This window comes from Castor canadensis, chromosome 10, assembly GCF_047511655.1.
Source record: "Castor canadensis chromosome 10, mCasCan1.hap1v2, whole genome shotgun sequence".
NCBI classification, from domain to species: Eukaryota; Metazoa; Chordata; class Mammalia; order Rodentia; family Castoridae; genus Castor; species Castor canadensis.
In genome coordinates, this window is record NC_133395.1 from 1,318,473 (window position 1) to 1,338,228 (window position 19,756).

At 46.8% G+C, this 19,756-nt stretch overlaps 1 protein-coding gene and 1 pseudogene across 3 annotated transcripts in view; one reads left to right on the forward strand and one right to left on the reverse strand.

The window, feature by feature from the left end:
• The window catches only part of Tubgcp3 (tubulin gamma complex component 3), a 65,864-nt gene extending 50,743 nt beyond the window's left edge, over positions 1-15,121 (forward strand). For all 3 annotated transcript variants that reach the window (XM_020163775.2, XM_074042971.1, XM_074042970.1), the window contains 5 exons: positions 2,565-2,653; positions 2,737-2,868; positions 6,233-6,373; positions 7,327-7,443; positions 9,297-15,121. In XM_020163775.2, coding sequence (XP_020019364.1) covers positions 2,565-2,653; positions 2,737-2,868; positions 6,233-6,373; positions 7,327-7,443; positions 9,297-9,455 — 638 coding nt within the window. In that variant the 3' untranslated portion in view covers positions 9,456-15,121. The remainder of the gene's footprint in view (positions 1-2,564; positions 2,654-2,736; positions 2,869-6,232; positions 6,374-7,326; positions 7,444-9,296) is intronic.
• On the reverse strand, positions 12,733-12,855 carry LOC141413225 (small nucleolar RNA SNORA51; annotated as a pseudogene).
• Positions 15,122-19,756: the final 4,635 nt, after the last annotated feature.

A 19,756-nucleotide genomic window follows, 5' to 3' on the forward strand; every position in this document is an offset into this window, starting at 1 on the left:
TCAATACCCCCCCCCCCCGCCTCCCAAAAGAAAACCTCCAGAATTCTGACGCTTCAGGGCAGCACTCAGTGCTGTCTATAGCGCATTTCCTGGTACAGGTGCTTCTGGCTGAGGTGCTTGGACAACATACAGAGCTGCTGTGTACAGGTCACATGAAATTCTTCCCATAGCCGTTAGAGGGCGGCAAAGAGCGAGGACTAGATCTAAGGTTCTAAGTGAGCTGCAGGTGTAACCTGGCAAAGTGCACTTCATGTGTTTATTGCATCTCTGTGCCAGTTGTTTGTGGGGCAACCATAAAAACATTTTAAGCATGTATGTATTTAAATTTTTTGGTGATACTGAGATTTGAACTCAGGGCGTCCTGCTTGTTAGGCAGACACTCTACCCCTTGAGCCACTCCACTACCCCTAAGCATAATTTTGCATGTGTTTTCAGGGTGGGAGAGCCAAGGGGAGTTTCAGGCATGAGCTGTGTTTTCAGGGATTAAAGGAATGAGTTGTGCCTTGTGAATGAAGTTTGTACATGTTAAAGTTTCAGAACCTGAAAGCAGCTAGAGTTCAGAAGTTACTGTGCAGAGTCCTTACTAACTCCTGCCAGGGCACAGAGCAGGTACTGGGTCTTCAGATTCACTTCCAGCAGGCAGTGACCTCATGGTTAGGCCTGGTGTTAGAAGAACTTGTCCTCTGGGCTCCTGTTAGACACATGGAGAGATGGCAGTTTTCCTAGAAAGAAAAATGTGGGAAAGAAAGAACCTGTGTTAGCATTCGCTAACTTGGCCTGGTCATGGAAACTGTTTGACAGGATGTGGATTTGAGCACTGGTGAGTGTAGATGAACCCGGTCTGAGATCTAGGTCCCCATCCACTCAGTGTATGCCTATTGAGGGTCCTCTTGGTGCCAGCTGTTGCTGGTTTCCAATCATGGATAAGCTCCCTGGCTCAGGAATATTGCCTAGTGGGGTAAGACATGTTGACATAGGCACTTAGAATATGTATACCTTCCTAAGTTGTTTGCTCAGAAAAGATGAAATACTATGGGAGGAAAAGGAGGAGGCCTCTGGCAGATGTGGGTTAGGAAAGCTCCAGGGCCAGTGGGACCTGCCTTGTCCCCATCATACGGGGTGGTTGGAGAAGCTCCAGGTGATGGTGATGTGAACCTCTGCTTGCACAGGGCACCATGGCCTGGGTGGTGTGGCACAGAGCATGAAGATGAGGGGTCAGCAGAGGAGACAGACTCAGGTACAGCTGTGGAGAGCCCTGGGCAGGGCGAATGCCAGTGCCCCTGGTAGTTGCTTTCCTTCTTGAGGCTCGGAGAATTTGACAGAGAGCGGCCACTGCTCCTCCTTGTCTCTCCTCACAAAGGGGCACATTAGGTCATAACAGCAGAATGCCCCCCAGTGCACCTAACCTTAGTGTTTGGAGGCAAAGTTGGTGACCTGGGTGCTCATTTCCCAGGGCTGCTGCAGTGAAGCACCATAACTGTGTCACTCAGAGCAACAGACGTCGCTGTATCCCAGGTCTGGAGGCCAGAAGTACAAAGGGAAGGTGCAGCCAGGCCCTGATTGCTCACTCTGAAACTTGTGTGAGGATCCTTGCCTCTTCCAGTGGCTGGTGTCTACAGGAGTTCTGCCTCCTCTGGGTGCATCATCCTCCAGTCTTTGCACTGCTGTTACATGAACGTATTTGCCCTGAGTGTTTTTTTTAAATGAGAACAAAAAGATGAGAGCCCACCCTAATGACCTCATCTCAACATGAAAGAAAGTGCACATCGACACTGTTACTTTTTGTACACTTTAATGTTCCACTTCCTCGTGTCTCTCTTAAAAAGGGGCAGGGCTGTATTCTTGACTGTCTGCCTAATAAATCTCTGCTTATCAAGGCTGCTGATTGACGGCATTAGAGAGGTAACAGACTGTTCAGTGTGACCAGGTAATTGTCATCTTGTAGTCATTCCACTGATGATCCTGCCTCTGAGTTGAACATCACGTACATTAGTGTGAGAATATTCCCATGTCATCTTTGAACAGAAAGTTAACAGTGAGCACAGAGAGCAGGTCCCTGGTGACCTTCCAGCCCTTTGAGGTCTGTGTTCTCTGAGCACACAGCAGTCTGGCCTTGCCTTAATGCCTCCATGGGTTTACTTTCCTTGCGGCTGACAAGGCCACAGCAGGTTCTTAAAGAAGTGCCTTTTGTCTCCAGACAGCTAGGGACAGAAAGTGTTTTACACACAAGAGGTGGACTAATTTATAAAGAAGCCATAAAATAGAGCTTGTGTTTACTCCATGATGCGGTGTCTTTGTAAAATAAAATATTTGTATTTACCTTTTAGATATGATTGTATTTTGTTTCATGCCATTCCTCTTTAGGTCCTTATATCTGGTAACATAATATACTACTGACTTCTGTAGCTGGGACCTTGTTTACTTGAAGAGCACAGGTTGGTGGTGGAGATCTCATTTCCTGCTGAAGGGTCAGATGTTTGGAGCTCTAGAGCTTTTCAAACGCTGGCTTGCAAGTGGAAAAGCAAGAGTGCTTCCTTGCTGATGTCACCTTGCCTTTCTTGCAGAGTTCTCTGGGGTGCTACACCAGTGTCACATTCTGGCCTCGGAGATGGTGCACTTCATTCATCAGATGCAGTATTACATCACATTCGAGGTACGGCAACCCTCTGAGTTCAGTGCAGCTCAGTAGTCCCACAGGAACTTCCCAGTGGGACAGCCTCCACTCATCCTTCCCAGGTGCTTGAGTGCTCATGGGATGAGCTTTGGAACAGAGTGCGGCAGGCCCAGGACTTGGACCACATTATTGCAGCACACGAGGCCTTTCTGGACACCATCACCTCCCGCTGTCTGCTGGACGGGGACTCCAGGGTAAGGCATTTAGAAACCAGAAACTCACATCATAAGCTGCCTTTCCTGGGTTTCCGTCAATTGGAGAGTTACAGATTGCCCGATGCAGCCACGTTGGTAATAACTAAGACAGGTGTATTAAGTCTCATGAGAAGGTTCGCTGTTTCTGAACAGAATTGGAACAAAACGGCACACCCAGGATGTGCTCTAAATGCCTGAGATGGATGTGAAAACGGGGGAAGTGGTAATGCCCTATTGTGGGGTGGAGTGGGAAAATCCATCACAAGTGATGGTCTTGAGAGAGACCAAACATTTAAAGAGTAAAACTAGAGTCCTGGTTCTCCCCTCGCTGCTCCCGTGCTGTGTACACTACACAGGTGCTTTACCCAGCCCTGTCTCCATTTTCTTAACCCAGGTACATTTTACCTTCATTAAGTCAGTAGTATCTGGCTATGTGCATTTGAAAATAGACTCTTTATCAGGTAAACCTGGGGCATTCCCATGGACTTAGGCTTTTAGTTGACACGCTTTTCCTTTAGGGAAGTGAACATTTGAAGCAGTCAGAGGGCCTTTTGCCTTCCTTCCTGTTACTAGGCCTAGTCCACACCAGGCTGCACTGCAGGGGCTTCAAAGTGTGAGGTTGGCAGTGTGTCTGTTCAGCATCCTCAGGACTCTACATCTGGTAATCAGATGTAGTAACAGCCCATGGTTCTTAGGCCAGGTGTGCCTGTCCCTACGGCAAAGTCACTAGCGTCAGAGGTAGCAGCTCTGCATGTGATAGACCCAGGCTTGAGTTCCACCTCATAGCCCCTGTTTTGAAGGGGGCATATATTGGTCTCTGTCTAGCAGGTTTGTGAGAATCAAGTTGCATGGGTTGTGGAAAATGTTTACCATGGTAACTGTCATCGAGGTTTAGCTGCTAAGCAAGTGAAATTGTGTGCCAGTGTGCACATTTGTGTGGGCACGTGCATTTTACAGATGGAGGACAGTTACACAAGTCTACTAGATTTAGATTTAATGCTTTTCAGCAGACAGTACCACTCAGGGCCACACACATGCTGTCTGACTGTGGCAAACAGCAGCCTCCCAGGCACTGTGACCCAGGGCCTAGCCCACTTGGAGATAGGAGAGTCTGTAGCAAACAGTTCTTGCTTCTGGTCCCCATCGCTTCATTATGGAGCCCTGCCAAAGGCTTCCTTCTTCTGAAATCCTGCCTTTTCTGAGGCTTAGTTTGATAATTGGTTTAAAATAATAGCTAGACTTTTTGGTTTTTTGGAGGGAATTTTTTTTTTTGAGGAAGTTCTCACTGTGTAGCCCAGTCTGGCCTGGAGCTCAAGATCCTCCTCCTGAGTGCTGGGATTACAGGTGTGCACACCTGGCTCTATAGGTTATTTGTTTGTTTTTAAAGAAAGAAACACATTATATAAACCAAATTAAAGCAATTTGTTATTGACAAATAACTTTAAGTGTAATAGTTTCATTATATGGCTTTCTATAAAAACCAAGGCTGTTCTGATATACGTAACTTTAAAGTTGCAGGTGTGTATGTTTTACACACCATGTAAGTTGAGGTGTGACCTCAGTGTGTGACCCCCTGAGCTAACCGTTTGCTTTAGTGCATATCATTTAGTCACCTGGATGGTAATTCATTGTTCCAAACAATAAATTGTTTAGTACATGATTGCAATAGAGAAAAAAGCAAACAGTAAAGCCTTACGGAAAATGAAAACAAACTGTGTATGCTGGAACATGCCTGCAATCCCAGCTTCTTGGAGGCAGAGGCAGGAGAATCACAAGTTTGAGTCCAGTCCAGGCAAAGGTAGTGGGACCCTATCTCAAAATCAAAATACAAACAAAAGAGTGGGTATGTGTGCAAGAGGTAGGGTGTTTGCCTACTAAGCATGAGGCCCTGGGTTCAATCCTTAGGACTATCAAAAAGGAAAAAATAAGCGGGAGTGAAGGATGGAGGAAGGAAATCAGTTCTCTGGCTCCTTCCCCTCATCTGCCACGTTTTTCTGTTGTTGTGTGACCATCCTTAAATTCCTAAAACAAATTTCATAGCCAGTTTTTTTTTTTAAAAGCTTGCCAAGTTTGCTTTTAACATTTTACTAAGAATTTCTTTTCTCTTAGTTTCCATATCTGGTTTTGATATATTTCCAAAAAAAAAGGTGCTTTCCTATTCTTTGTGAATCTTTAGAAGAATTCCACTGACTCAGCTGCTTATTTTCTGACTTTAAAATTCGGGCAGGACTTCATTTTTGCGGGGTGCTGTGAGAACTGGAGGATGCTTGCATAGAGAGCCTGACGTTACATCGTCAGTCTCACACACAGCTCTTGCGGCCTGTTATGCGGCCTGTTGCTGCCACCGTGCCTGGGACTGGATGGTTAGTTAGAAAAGTTTAATTAGCTCGCAAATTTGGGAATCTAAGAGCATGGTTGCCCACATGGGCTCAGCTTGTGGGACGGGCCAAGTGCTGCTTTCCCTCAGGTCAGAGGAGCTGCGCTCTCCAATAACCTGCTCCTGTGACAACGGGTCCGGTCTCACAAGAAAGACTAACCAACTTTTTTTTTTAGTTTAATTTTTGAATTAGTGTACATGATAACATGGGGGATTTCATTGTGATAATTCTATACACGTGTACGGTATACTTTGAACAGGCTCACTCCCTCCGTAACTAATCCCCTTCAGAGCCTGATCACCTCATAAAAGTTACAGCACTTCTCAGCACTGTTAAGCTGGGTGCCAGGCCTCCTACACACACATTTAGGGGGACAAACCATTTTTAAGTCATAGAAGGCAGTAAGTATAGCATTATAGTATCTTGCCAGCCCTTTGTCCAATGCTGTTTAGAACTAGGTGTTCAGTAAATGCTGGGCATCTGTGAATAGTTAAAAAACTGAGAATTTGACTCGTGTTACTTTATTGTATCGCTTTTGTCAGTTTTCTGTTGCTGAAACAGAATACCTGAGACTGGATGGTTTATAAGAACAGAGGTTTGTTTTGACTCATGGTTCTGGAGGCTGCGTGTCCTGCTTGGCTTCTGGTGTAGGCTCGTGCTACATTACAACAAGTGGCCATGTGTGGGAGAGTCAGAACATGAGGGTGGTCTTGCTTTAGAACAGCCCACTTGTGAGAGTGAGGACTCCCGCCTGTAGGATCCACTGCTCCCCAGAGAGCAGCATCAATCCCATTGTGAGGGTGGAAGGAACTCATGATCCAAACACCTCTCAAGGTCTCACCACTGTCACAGTGGGGACCAGATTCCAGCGTGATTTAGAGGAGACAAACTGACAAATGTCTTTTCTAATTAGAAAGACTTCATTTTAAATACTCCGTAAGTATGTTGAGGTTCTAGTCATTAAAAACATGCTCATATGTTTTCAGGTACTCTTAAACCAACTCAGAGCTGTGTTTGATCAAATTATTGAACTTCAGAACACACAAGATGCAATCTACAGAGCTGCTCTGGAAGAACTTCAGAGACGACTGCAGTTTGAGGAGAAGAAGAAGCAGCGTGAACCTGAGGTATGGCTTTATACTGGTGCTTATCATTTCAGCTGTGAACTTGGGTCTTGCCACAGCGGACATAGGGCCGCAGATCACTTTCCTGCTCAGGGTCACAAGCCGACGCAGAAGTTTGAGTGCTTTAAAGATGGAGTGGCCCCTCTCACCATCACCGCCATGTTGAAAACATAAGTAAGGTCAGGAGTGTTCACAAGGTCTCAGATCTCAGTGTGGAGGGAGGCCTTGTCTGTATTGGGGTCTCCGGAGTGGCTCAGCACCGGATCACTGCAACTGGAAGCTGGGAGCTCAGACACCAGGACTTACCTTGAAAATTCATGAACCAGGTTTCTGCGCTGAGAGATAGTTCCAAGTTGCCTTCCTAAGGCATGCTCTTGACAATGATCTGGAATTAGGAAGACCAGGCAAGTTTGTCTGTTTATGGGATTTCTATATTTGCTGTGGTCTGATATTAAAACTCAAAAACGAACAAACGTGGTAATAAGTATGGACAGAAAAATCCTAGATGCAGTGTGAGTGAACATCTACATAAATTGAGGCATTTACCAAGTTTCAGGTTTGTGTCAGGAATGCAGGAGTTCACCATGTTAATTGATAGGAATTCCGTGATTCCTGTTTACGCTGCTAAAAAGGATTCAGTCAGATTCACCATGACTGGAAATGCTCTGTAGAAGCAGATGGACAGTGTCAGGAAGACAGTCAGAGTATTCCCACTGGGGTTGAGGGTGTGAGGATTATGGGGCGCTGGAACCCACTGCTTCTCCTCTTCCGTTTGTTTGAATAACAAACATGAGCAAAGTGATGCAGATGCAGCTGGTCACTACAGCGCTGTTGTCATGAAAGACTGGTCCACTTGGAGTGAGTAACAGATTGCTATGTGTTGAACAGCACAGTGCCATAGTTTTTAAAAACAGTGACGTGTCAGAAAATTAAATTTGGTACTGCTGGTTCTTCAGGGCCAGTGGGGAGTGACAGCGGCAGAGGAGGAGGAAGAGAACAGGAGGATCCGAGAATTTCAAGAATCCATACCAAAAATGTGTTCACAGTTGCGGATATTAACACACTTCTACCAGGTGCGTGTTGGAGAACAAGCCACCTTGCACTTGAGTAGATGTGGGTACTGGGCATCGGGGGCACTGGGGAGCCCTTGAGGAGCAGGTGGACCCCTCAGTAGACGCTGCCTGCCTGTGTTCATCTCAGGGCAGCCGGGCCGCCAGGAAGAGAACCCGACAGGTGTGGGTGTGGGGCTGCAGCATTTCAGGCTCCAGGTGGCTGTGCTGTCAGTCACAGTGGGACAGCAGCTCCTGCTTCTGACCCTTGCAGACACGTGCACCCTTGTACACGTGCACATATTGGAACTGGCTGAGAGAGGGAGGCTGATGTGCTCTGCCCATGTTTGCATTTTGTGGCCCATGTCTTGTTCTTCCATTCAGTTGTGGTAACTGATTGGAAGGAGACACCAAGCACTGACCCCAAGCCTTTGAAACCCTGGTTCCATATGCTGGTGGGGCCTCATGGTTCCAGTGGAATGTCACCTGCCCTGTTCCCTAGTTTGCTTTTAGGGTCTCATGGTTTTTAATTTTACATTTTCCTCATAAATAAGGGGAATGTTTGCCTCTTTGACAGGTGGTCTTCATTGGCTTGTTTCAAAAGTGATGTTTATGACTGTTCAGTACAGAAATACTGTACCTTGTGGGTGTCTGACCTGGAATATCTTCGTGACCCTGTGCTGTGTGTGGAGTATTCCTGATTGTAATAATGGAAGCTGGTGGTTAGGTCCATACTCTGAACCGTTGTGTAGCTACGAAGTAGTAATGTGTAATTCCAAAAATTTGCCTGGTGCTCATTTGTATGACTTTCTGGTTTATAGTTCCCTGATGGAGTTGATACATTTCTGGGAGTAATCTTAGCGCAGTCCCGTTTTACTCAAATTGCAGTGTCCATCCATTGTGGCCATTCAGTGCTTCTTACCGCAGAACCTCTGCTCTCTGCAGATCTGCTCATCATGCCTGCTTGGAGCTAGTTTCATACATGGTGATTCCAGTTCATTGCTTACAGGAAGCCACTGTCTAGATTTGGCAGTTTAATTCCTGAGGGGCTCCCATCCTCACCATGGAAATGCAAGCTGATTGCACGCACATGGCAGTCAGGTTACCGAAAGAGAGGGAGAGGCGGCTAGTGAGCCTGTAGCGATCAAGGAGGTCCTTCCTCTGTGGAGGAGGACTTCTCCAGGGCTGCCAGAGTGACGAGATGAGCAGCAGTGTCCTGGAGCAGATGTGGGTGTGCTGACAGGGAAGCCAGCTGTGGACTGCACGGGATGGAGTGTGCTTGCTGAGTGACTCTGAGCCCTGAATAGACAGTCATCTTGTCATCTTAACATCTCAGTGAACTTCTTTATAAAATCCTTCTGATAATGTGCTCATAGTAGCCAGGCCGTCCTAAACCTCTCCAGGAAGGCCTGCCTTTTGGTTCTAAGCTTGGATCCAGTTCTCATGCTTCCATGATCTTCCCTTGGGGTGGAGGATGATGATTGAGGGCACCTCACAAAGTGTGAGAGATGAGCAGTGCAGCAACTTTTGTTTTCGGAATACAAAAGAATTGGCTATTTTAGCATCAGTTGCCTTACTTGTTCTTGTGGAGCTGAAGGGCAGATGGGGCGGGTCAGCTGGCCAGTTCCTGCTTCCCAGAATCCTAGGATGCTTGCTTCGCTCAGTTGTGTTTAGAGCACAGTAGTTCCTCCTGGTGTGTGCAGCATTGGCTGAGCGTTGCCAGGGTTCCAGGCTCTGTTTCCTGCACACCTGCCTGGCAGGTGTCTGTTAAAGGCTTGAGGGTTGGAAGGAGAACAAACCCAGAGGGGATTGGGAGGGGTGAGTGTGTGGCTGGTTCTTTTTAGAAATGAATACTTTGTTCTGTTGTTTCTTTTTAGGGTATTGTGCAGCAGTTTTTGGTATCATTGACGACCAGCTCCGATGAAAGTCTGCGGTTTCTTAGCTTCAGGTTGGACTTCAACGAACATTATAAAGCCAGAGAGCCCAGGCTCCGTGTGTCTCTGGGCACCAGAGGGCGGCGTAGCTCCCACACGTGAAGCACTGTGTCCCAAGGCGCCGCAGATGCTGCTGTTGCTAGCATTATCAGACATCGGTTCACATTCAGAGCCTCCAGGCAGCTGGCACGCTGCATTTGGTCACCTGTCTGCCCAGGAGGCCTGCAGTGTTTCAGTGGCATGGCGTCTGGTAGAATTAAAGTCATGTTTTATACACTGGAGTTGAATGTCTGTGATGTCGCTAAGCTAAACAGGCTGGCTCGTGCTGTTCAGATTCCTCCTGAAAGTCTTCATGTCAGGAGACACTGTGATGTCAGGCTTCTTAAGTTCTCCATGACGTAGTTCATAGTTGTCACTTTAAAAAAACAAAACAGCTTCCTTTTAGCAAAAACTCGGGCAGTGGTGTCTTCATAAGTTAAGATGGTAACATCTGCGATTTTTTAAAATCCTCTTTAGAGGACTTTTTTTTGCCATGATGCCGTTGTTCCCGCTTAAGGAGACACTGAGAGCATCCTATTTTATTTTTGTTTGGTGTTGTAATGTACTGACCCACGGGAGGACATTTCTCAACGCCTCGCCTTCATGGTTCTTACGTTCTCTTCTTCCAAAGTTTACATTTTCATATTTAGTTTACTATTTCGGATAACTTGTAAACAGTACAGAAAAAAAATAGCCATGTAGAAGAGAAACACCCTTAAACAGTGCAACCCAGATTTCTGGAAACCACCAGGTGAAGCAGTGTGAGAATAAGAATGACTTAGACGTGAACCGAGTGTTATTTTCAATCTCTGACAAGCGTTGAAAGAAGCCGACTTGAACAACAGGATTTCTTCTCCTTGCCTGCTTTTTCATTGTAAATATTTATACCACTCACCAGATGCTGGCGGAGCTGTTTTGTAAATATGTTACATTGGGTCACATAAATCTGCCTTTCTTATGTCATAAAGATGAGAACTTTGAGATTAAACAGTTCTTTCAGGTGCACCGCTATTTCCTGATAGCCTGTGACAAGACAGTTCACTTGCCAGGTCTGGGGTGATGCTTGCATTGGGTTTCATGTGTCACAGTGGGAATTATTTCATTTGTGACACCAAGAAATTAGTCCTGGTGCGACTCTCAGCATGGAGCCAGGGGGAGTCCCAGCACTCACTGTCTGACGGCCACCTCTGATTCCTTGAGCTGTGGCCACGCTTTGAAATCACAGGTCACCGTGGAGTCCTGGCAATGCAAAATGAGTCCATGGTGAAGCCAGACGTTCTTAGGCTATAGATTTATTTTTAGTTTAAAAATTTGCAAACCAGAAACTGAAGCAAGTTTCTGTTCTACAAGGTGTCCTGGGAATTCTGGTGTCTCGTGTGTCTCAGGAGAACTGTCCAGTGCTAGTGACCACGGAGCCCGCTCCTGTCCTGGGTTATTGGAAGCATTGCTTCTAGGATTAATCCTCAGTGGAAGCCACTCTGGAAGACTCCACTTGGCTTTAGGGATTGAAACTCCATTTGAGCCCAAGTGTTGTCGGCAGTCAGACTAGAGCCAAAGGAGGTGGAGGCGGGAGCCTCCAAGCAGGAGCCTCCTGTCCTGAGCCGTGGCCTGGCGGGGTCTGGGGATCCCTCAGAAAAGATCGCTGTCTTGGATGGGTGTTTGTGCTAATGGCCCACTCAGTTTTACTGAGGTACAAATTACTAGCTACTGGAGGGTCAGTGGCAGGGTAGGAAGCATTTCGAGGTGGAGGCCATGTGGCTTGGGAGTGGGCCTTTTTCAGGAAGCCATGATGAGGGATGTTCTGTGTGGAGGGCCTGGTGTGAGGAGGTGCTTCGAGGATGTGCCTGTGTTCCGATAGAGTTAGTCCTGTGGCCCTGGGCAGCCCACATAAGCCAGTGAGGACACCTCTGGGCCCTCCTGGGGAGCTCAGTGACTGGTGAAGGCACACTGTCCTCAGTGGCAGGGCTGCTTCCCTTGCCCTGTGACCTGAGAGGTGTGACGCCCTTACCTACTGTCACCAGCAGGAGGATGGTGTCAGGTTTCTCAAGAATGTGTCCACACACACTAAAATCAGGGCAGAAGGGCATGACTAACCTGAAGTGACACTTGTAGGAAAAGAGCACACAAGCAGGTCCTAAAATTGCTCTCAAGGCCCAAAGCTGGTGGTGCAGATGGCCTGGCCTTGTGCGCTGACCACTGCCCTCTGGATTAACCTGTGCTCCAGTGTGACCTGGCTGCTGGCATTGTATTTGGTTTCAGAGCTTCAGTTTTAAGTGGTAAGGACAAACCATGCCTATCTGCTGTTGTAACGGTGTCTAACTCAGGGCGAGGTGACCCCATGAGCACAGCTGAGCCTTCTGTTAGTGGCTGTGATGAGGGGATGTGGGGATGTGGGGGCTACGAGCAGCATGCAGGAGCTTAGAGCTGGGAAACAGCAGGTGTGTGTGTGTCAGCTGGGAGAAAGGGATCCAATACACAGGTGGTAGGCCGAGCTTGGTTGTTTTTGTATCAGGCAAACTCAGACTGGAGGGGGCAGGGGTCTGCTGTGATCTGACTTGGGGGAAGAAAGGAGGAGGAGGAGGACTGGTTAGAGGAGCTTCCACCCTCTCTGAGACCTCTTGCCACTTGCAGAGAGATACTGATGCTAGTGATCCTGCTTGATGTTGATGGGGTATGAACCACTGGCACCATCTTACTGGGTAGATTTCAAACAACATAGGTACCCTAATTCTGAGGTAATTTAGTCATTTTTATTTTTTGGATACTATGCATTTCATTTAGGCTTTCAAATTTGTTGGCATTTTTACACAGATGCTTTTATAATTTTTAAAATAGTCACGTGTTGTATTGTTTTGGTTTTTTGATTTTTGAGACACATTCATGCTAGGTAGCCCAGGCTGGCCTCAAACTCCGCATCCTCCTGACTGCTGGGATTCTAGGCAAGTGCCACCACACACCCAGCTCCTTTCTTTGTGTGTGTGTTTGTGTGTTGTTACTGAGGTTTGAACTTGGTGCCTCACATCTGTTAGGCAGGTGCTCTACCACTTGGGCCACGTGATCCAGCCCATTTTGCTTCAGTTATTTTTCAAATAGGGTTTCACAGTCTTTCGCCCTGTTAGCTTGGACTGTGATCCTTCTATTTACGCTCCATGTGGTTGTGATGACAGGTGTGCTCCACCACTTCCAACTTACTGGTGAAGATGGAGTCTTACTAACTTTTTGCCCAGGCTGACCTTGAAATCTTCCCAATCTCTGCTTCCTGAGTAAGGATTACAGGAGCGAGTCACCACACTTGGTCTCTTTTCATTCGTCTTCTCCTCCTCCCCACGGCCCCCGCCTGCCGTGTCTCCCTGTTCACAGTAGCGACCTGGCACAGGGCCTGGCCAAGGGCATGGGGTAGGTTTACTTTGCCTCTTTCTATGGTCAGTGTAACAACACAGCCTGGGCTGAGCACCAGAAGGTCTTCATTCTTAATATTTCATATGTATATTTTCTCTTTTTTCTTCCTGGTCACATTTATTGAAGTTTTGCTTACAGTTTAGGTCTTTCGAGAATTGTCTCTTTCTTGGTGGTTGTCATTTTACTAGAGATACACAGTTTAGTTTTTTTTTTTTGCTTATTAATTGCTATCTTATATTTACTAGCTTTCTCTTGGTTTGTTGTGTGATGAATGCTTATAGAATTTATCTTCTCATCTCTGACTATAAAGTGTCCTCTGCATATAATTTTAGCCATATTGTGTTTTTATGTAGGTCGCTTGCAGTGTCATGAAATTACATAGTAGGAATATACATTTCTGTTATTTCCTGTTGAGTTCAAATATAGTGAACAATTTCAAAACTTATAGGAAGTTTGTTTTTATCTTTTTGGAAAAGAATAAAAGAAAATAAAAAGTGCCAAGCCACTTATCGGAATATATCCTAAGGCTTACGTAGTGTGTAAGCTGGTGTGGTCCAGGAACAGAGCCACCAGCGGGATGGGAGCTCGATCAGCAGCGCCCATTGTTGAGGGACTGAGCATTCAGCAAATAAATGGTGTCAGGCAAGCCATCTGGGAAAAAATTTAAGCGCTTTAATAAATTCAGGTATGTTAAGTAGTTTAAATATGGAGAACCAGAGTTACTGGAAAAAAATGAGGCAGTGCTTTTATAATCTCAGGGCTTGTAACTTTTCGTTAGCATGACACTGAGGACGGTCACTGTAAGGGCAGAGTTGACAGAGTAAGATGAACTGCTACCCAGTGAGAAGTAATGTTAGGACAGTTGAGACCTAATTACAAGTGTGATGAAGTCTGAATTCTTAATTATAGCAGCCCTTTATACATGGAAGTAAAACCTACAAATAACTCGCAGCACGCCAGTAAGCAGTTTAAACCAGATGTACAGAGCACATGAAAGCAGACGTGTGGTCACAGCCTCACCAGCCTGGATATTTTGTCCCATGTGGGTGTGCCACCATGGCTGAAGTCTGCAGCTTGTTGAACATGGCCCTGTGCCATGTCCACAGTCCAGGTGGAGGTACATGCATTGTCCCACAGGTGTCCTTGTGACCCCCTTCCCTGGCCACTGTCCCCATCTCCAGGTGACCACTGATCTTCCTGACATGCCTTTCACATTTTCTGGAATTCTGCTTGTCCTCTGCTTTTGTGTTTGTCTGGCCTCTTCACTAAGCATCGTTGTTTTGAGATTCATGTCATATGTTGTCCGTATGATGTTCATTCCTGCACTTCCTTGTTGTCCCTTCTCAGTGACCGATCAGACTTTGCTTATCCATTCACCTGTGGTTGACTGTGGATATTTCCAGTTTTTTAATGTTATCAATGGAGCTGCTGCAAATGCTTGTCACAAGTCACTGTCTGGGTGAAGAAATGCCTTCATTTCCCTTGAGTAAATGCCTAGGAGAGCGGCCGCATCAGTGATGGTTTGTGCTCAGCTGTTCAGGAGGCTGTGGAAGGGGCTCTTCAGCCAGTTCACTCTCAGCAAAGGTGTGGGGTGTGCAGTGGTTCACTGCCCTCAGTGTTGAGGGTGGTCAGCCCCCTCGGTCTCAGGCACTTTAGTTGGTGCCTACAGATAGGTCGTTGTGGTTTTAACTTACATTTGCTAGTGCAATGGTGTTTAGCATGAACAACACCTGTCAAAATAGTTCCATTTTTATTAGGTTGTTTTCTTACTGGGTTTTGAGAGTTTTTCATACCTCTGGATAAGGTTTTTTTAATCAGGTAGTTGACTTGCAAATGTGTCCCGTGTGTGGCTTTTATGTATATCTTTTTTATATGAACATTTACCAGATGTTACACTTATCAGCATAGAGGTTTTTATTCATGTCCACGGTGAGGACAGTCTCCCACAGCTAAAATCTGTAGGATTGGAAACCCGACAAATGCCACCATACATCGAAAGTGTTGGGAAAGGCACGTGTTTTTCCTGTTGTCGGTGTAAGTACAAAGGACTCTTAGGGGAGGCCATGTCTACATTGTCCACAAGTGACAGAGGCCTCACCAGCTGTCAGCCCTGGCCGCGGCACTCATGTCCTCCGTCTGTCCTGTCCCCTCAGGTGCTGGCAAACTCTTGGAATGAGATGTGTGGTGAAGTACAAAGTATCTTCCGACTTTGAAACATTTAATATGAAAAAGAATGCAAAGTATTTCCATATTTTATTCATACTGATTACATGTTGAAGTGATAATATTTTGTATATATTTGGCTAAATAAAACAACATGATTAAAATTCCACCAGTTTGCTCTTACTATTTTTGTTGTGGCTTGTGTTTTATTTCTGTTGGGTAGTGCCTTTTCAAAGTGGCCATGGGTGTTGTCTGATGCGCTTCTCAGGATGCACAAGGTGGAAGATTTGGGGAGGAAGACCAGAGGCGAGACGCATGTCCATCACAGTGTCCAGGAGGCACTGGTATCCCGGTCTGGACCCTGGCTGAAGTCCTCCCGGAGAAGGACGGCTATGGTGGCCTTGGCTGTGCTCCACCTCTGCAAGGGCGAAGGGCCTGTTTTGGGATTCTGCCCAGGAGGTTGGCGTCTTCTCCCTCCTAGACTTCCTTATGCAAGCATTTGTTATGTCGGGATGAATGTCTGAAGACTTACTTTAAACTTTGCGTGATAGTACAATCCTGCTTTGTTTTGTTACTCAGATGGTCTTCAGTTTTTCTTGGCTGAGTTTTGATCACGTTTGTCTTTTAGAGAAATGGTTGATGTCATCTCAGTCGTTGAATTTGTGGGTGTGGTGTTGTCGGTAGTATTTTCTTACTCCTTTAATGTCTGTAGAAGTTCACGTTACTGCTGTCATTTCTGATAGGGTTAGCTGTTCTACTTGGTTGGTCTGGATAGAGATTGATCACCTTCACTGATCTCAAAGAAGCAGCTCTTGTTGATTCTCTTTATTATTTTTCTGCCCAGTATTTCACTGACATCTGAGTGTTATTTCCTTCCTTCTGCCCACTCTGAATGTTTCCCTTTTTCTTGAAATGGAAGGTGAGCCAATGGATTTTAAATGAGTCTCCATTCCACAAATTTTATGTGCCGTGATTTCATTTTTACTATAGAATATTTTCTTTCTCCCTCCCTTCCTCCTTCCCTCCCCCCTCCCCCTCTCTCTCTCTCTCCCCCATAGTTATTTAGAAGTTTATTTGGTTTGCAGACATTTTTTCTCTTACAGATTTCCAGTGTAATCCCTTTGTGATCAGATAAGGTCCTTCCTATAAGGTGAATCCTTCCAAATTTAGTGATACTTTAAAGAATGACCCTAAATAGGGTTTACCTGAGCACAGGATAAAGGGATGTTTACTCTGTGTTGTGACATGATTAGGGTGAGCCAGTTGATAGTATTGCCGAAAGCTTCTGTGTCCTTATTGGCTTCTGTCCACTGTTCTGTGTTATTGTGAGAGGGCTGTTGAACTCTGACTAAATAAGGATTAGTCTTTCTGCCTGCATCTCTTTCCATTTTGGCTTCATGGATGTGGAAGCGCTGTTGCTAGTCTGTAAACATCAAGATCATGTGTCCTCTGATGAACTAACCTCTCCATTGTGATAGAGAGACTCCTTCCGTCCCCAGTAATGCTCTTTGCTTTGTCATACCCCACCCCAAACTTCTCTAGATTCGCATTAATATCATCTGTTCTCTTTTAACCTGTGGTGACTTTCTATTTAGAATGGGCATCATGTGGACAGCATGTAGTTGGTGTGTGTGTGTGTGTGTGTGTGTGTTGTCCCATCCAAGAATCTCTGCTTTCTCATTGGAATCACTAGACTTTTTACATCAACTGTGATGATTCAGTGGGTTGGGTTTAAATCCGCCCTCTTCCTACTTATTTTTCCTCATGACTGAGAACCTTCTTGGTACTCTTGTCTTTAAATTAGGTGATTCATTTGGTGAAGGTCAAGTGTTCATGATGTACTATTATCAATTTGCACTTTAATATTACTAGAAAGGGAGGACTTCCACTTCTGGCTAAGATGGGAGAATAGAGACCAGGTTTACCTCCTTCCTGATACGAACAGAAACCCCAGAGAGACCAGCCTCTGAGTCAGGGCACAAACACCCGGCTGGGATCTGAGGTCTGTGTGGTTAGTACCTGAGCAGCTGCCCTGCTAATGGCACCTTACCCAAGATGGAGAGCTGGTACTCTGGGTGTCCTGAGGACAGAAGCTTGTTGGGCTGTGCTGGCTTCTCTACATCTGGGCAGTTGCAAAGTGCTTGTATGTCACCTGTGTGTACCAGGCCTGTTCAACAGTTTACCTATAACCCTGACAACCACCAGGAGAGTTTCCAAGTGGGGAGACTGAGGAGGTTAAAGGTCACCCACTGAGGCAGAGCAGCTGTGAGCACTCAAGCCCTCTGCCTGGCCCAGCCCGCATAGGCCAGTCTGGCAGCTGTGACCTGCACTCTCAGCATTGGAGCTACCCATGCCTCTTGTGGCCTGGGCTCCTGGAGGGCACTGTTCAGACACACGTAGGTGGCCAACATAGGGCCTGGCCTGGCTCTCAGTGCCTCCTTCCCCTCCTGGCTGGAGGCCTTTGCCCCCGCAAGTGTCCACCAGCACCCGCTGCCCTCCTCAGCTGGCCAGCACTCTGTAGGGACTTTGATCAGGGCCCCTTTCCAGAAGCTAAGCTAGCAAAAATGCTGCAGGCTCCTGGGGCCAGTGCACAGGATGGCAAGTGAAAATTACACAAAGGTCTCTGTGCTCCCAAAATACACCTCACTTTCTAGAAGATTGAGAAAAATGGTCTGGTAATTTGGCTAAGTGAGTATGGATATTGTTCTGTGGACGTGTTGCCAGGTGTCTCTTGAAGAGAAGTAGATCTGTTTCTTCTGCCTTTGCTCTGGGCTTGAGGTTTTAATAAAATTGCAGAGGGGAAATAGGGAATCACAGTTTGTCAGAGCGAGTCTGGCACTGCTGGTGGGAACTGCAGTTGTTCTGCCTGCCTCCAGCCAGGCCCGGGGAACCTGTGAGCTCAGAGGGTCTCCTCTGAGAGACCACTGTGTCCATGCCTCTCCCACAGAGTCCTCACCTGGCACTGCTTGGAGGATGGGGTGGGCTCCTGTTACCTGAGGAGTTCAGGCACCTGGAGCTGGCGGGGTCCTTGCAGACCAGGTGGATCCTGTCTTAGCTTCTGCACCTTTGGGGTCTGGGCCTCTGGCCTGCAGTCTAGACAGGAAGTGCTGTTTCCCATGTCCTTGCAGCTGAGGTGCTGCAGAAGAAGTTCCCTCTGCAGTGTGCATGAGGTGAAGGTAGTGCTGGAGGAGGCGCCCTGAGTGGGGGGCCCAGTCTGTGTGTAGTGATGTCTGCACCTGCTAGCTGGGTGAAAGGAGAGAGATACTTGGGCAGTCAGCTGAGCACCAGCCGAAAGCGTGTACAGGCAGCGTCCTTCAGAGTAGGCCCTGCAGGGGTGAGTGGTGTGGCCTCTGATGACTCAGGCCTGGCAGGGCAGCCTGAGCATCCGGCAGGAGACTGGGAACCACGTGTCCTGCAGCCCAGTGGTCCCCAGGTATTTGTCTCATGCACACACTGGAGAATGTTTGCAGCTTGTATTTACTGCCAACTGAAAAACAAAAATGGAAGTTGCACTGTATTAATACGTAAAATACACTTTGTTCATATTGTGGTCTGGGGGCACACATTGTCATGGTCCTGAGGAAAAGGGGGGTTCTGAGGCCCTCAGAAATGGTGGGACGTCCAACCTGCTTCCTGTCTTCTGCATGTGGAAATGTGGGGCTGTTACCTGTGCCTGACCAGACAGACTGACGGGCATGTGTGTGTGCCCCTGTGTGTGCATATGTGTGTACACAAGCCTTCTGTACCATTTAAACTTGTTAGAGAACGAGCTGGGGTTTGTGGAAACAAACTCACTGTGTCTAATCCAGAGCTTCTGGCACAGGGAGCCCTGCTGCACACATCACTCATGGCTGGCTCCATGCTGCATTCCCTCCCAAGATGCACATGGCCTCTGACAGTAATTTGCTGCTTTTTGTTGCCGAGTAGCAAGCAGTGCCCTGTGTGGGCACACCACAGTTTGTCCATTTCTCTCTTAATGGACACTCAGTTTGCTTCCAGTCTTTGTCTATTAATATAAGTTTATAAAGCAACCATGAGTCTTCTGTGCAAACTGTGTGTGCACATGAGTTTTTTATATCTTGGACAGCTCCTTCAAGTGGAATTTCTAGGTTGTGTCCTAAGCACACGTTTAATTTGGAAAGAGCCCATACCTTTCGTGTTCTCACCAGCAGGATCTGTGGGCTCTGGTTTCTTCATGTGCGTACCCATGCTCAGGGCTGCTGGTCTTTTCTATTTTCACCATTTGGTGGGTCTGGAGTAGGATTTCATGGTTGTGGGGACATGGTCTGAGCGGTGGCCATCCATCTTCCTTTGGGAAGTGCTTCTCGAGTGCACTCCACTCTTACTGGGTTGCTTTTCCTTTTCATTGGTTGGTAGGAGAGCTTTGTGCATTCTGGATGCGAGTCTCCTGTCAGGTGTATTGCCAATGTGATCATCCTGTTTATGACTTGCTGATTTCATTGGAAAGGGTTCCTCACTTTGATACAACCTCAAGCTTTTAGAAGAGTTCCAAGTACAGGAAAAATCATTTTGAAGCCATCTAATAAAGCTGCTGACCTGACACCCATCGCTCCCCAGTTTTTCAGCTTGTTTCCTTACAAACAAGCAATGTCCTACCTACATCACTGTAGCATGATCCCATGAAGCTGGGATTTCATGCAGATCCATGGCACTGCCCAAACCTCGGGCTTCATCAGACCCCACAGCTGTCCTGAGTGTCGTGTGTTCACAATCCCGCACTGTGTAAGGCCTCAGGCACCTTGCTCTCCTTGGATTTGCATGTTCTTGCCTGTCTTTCCTGG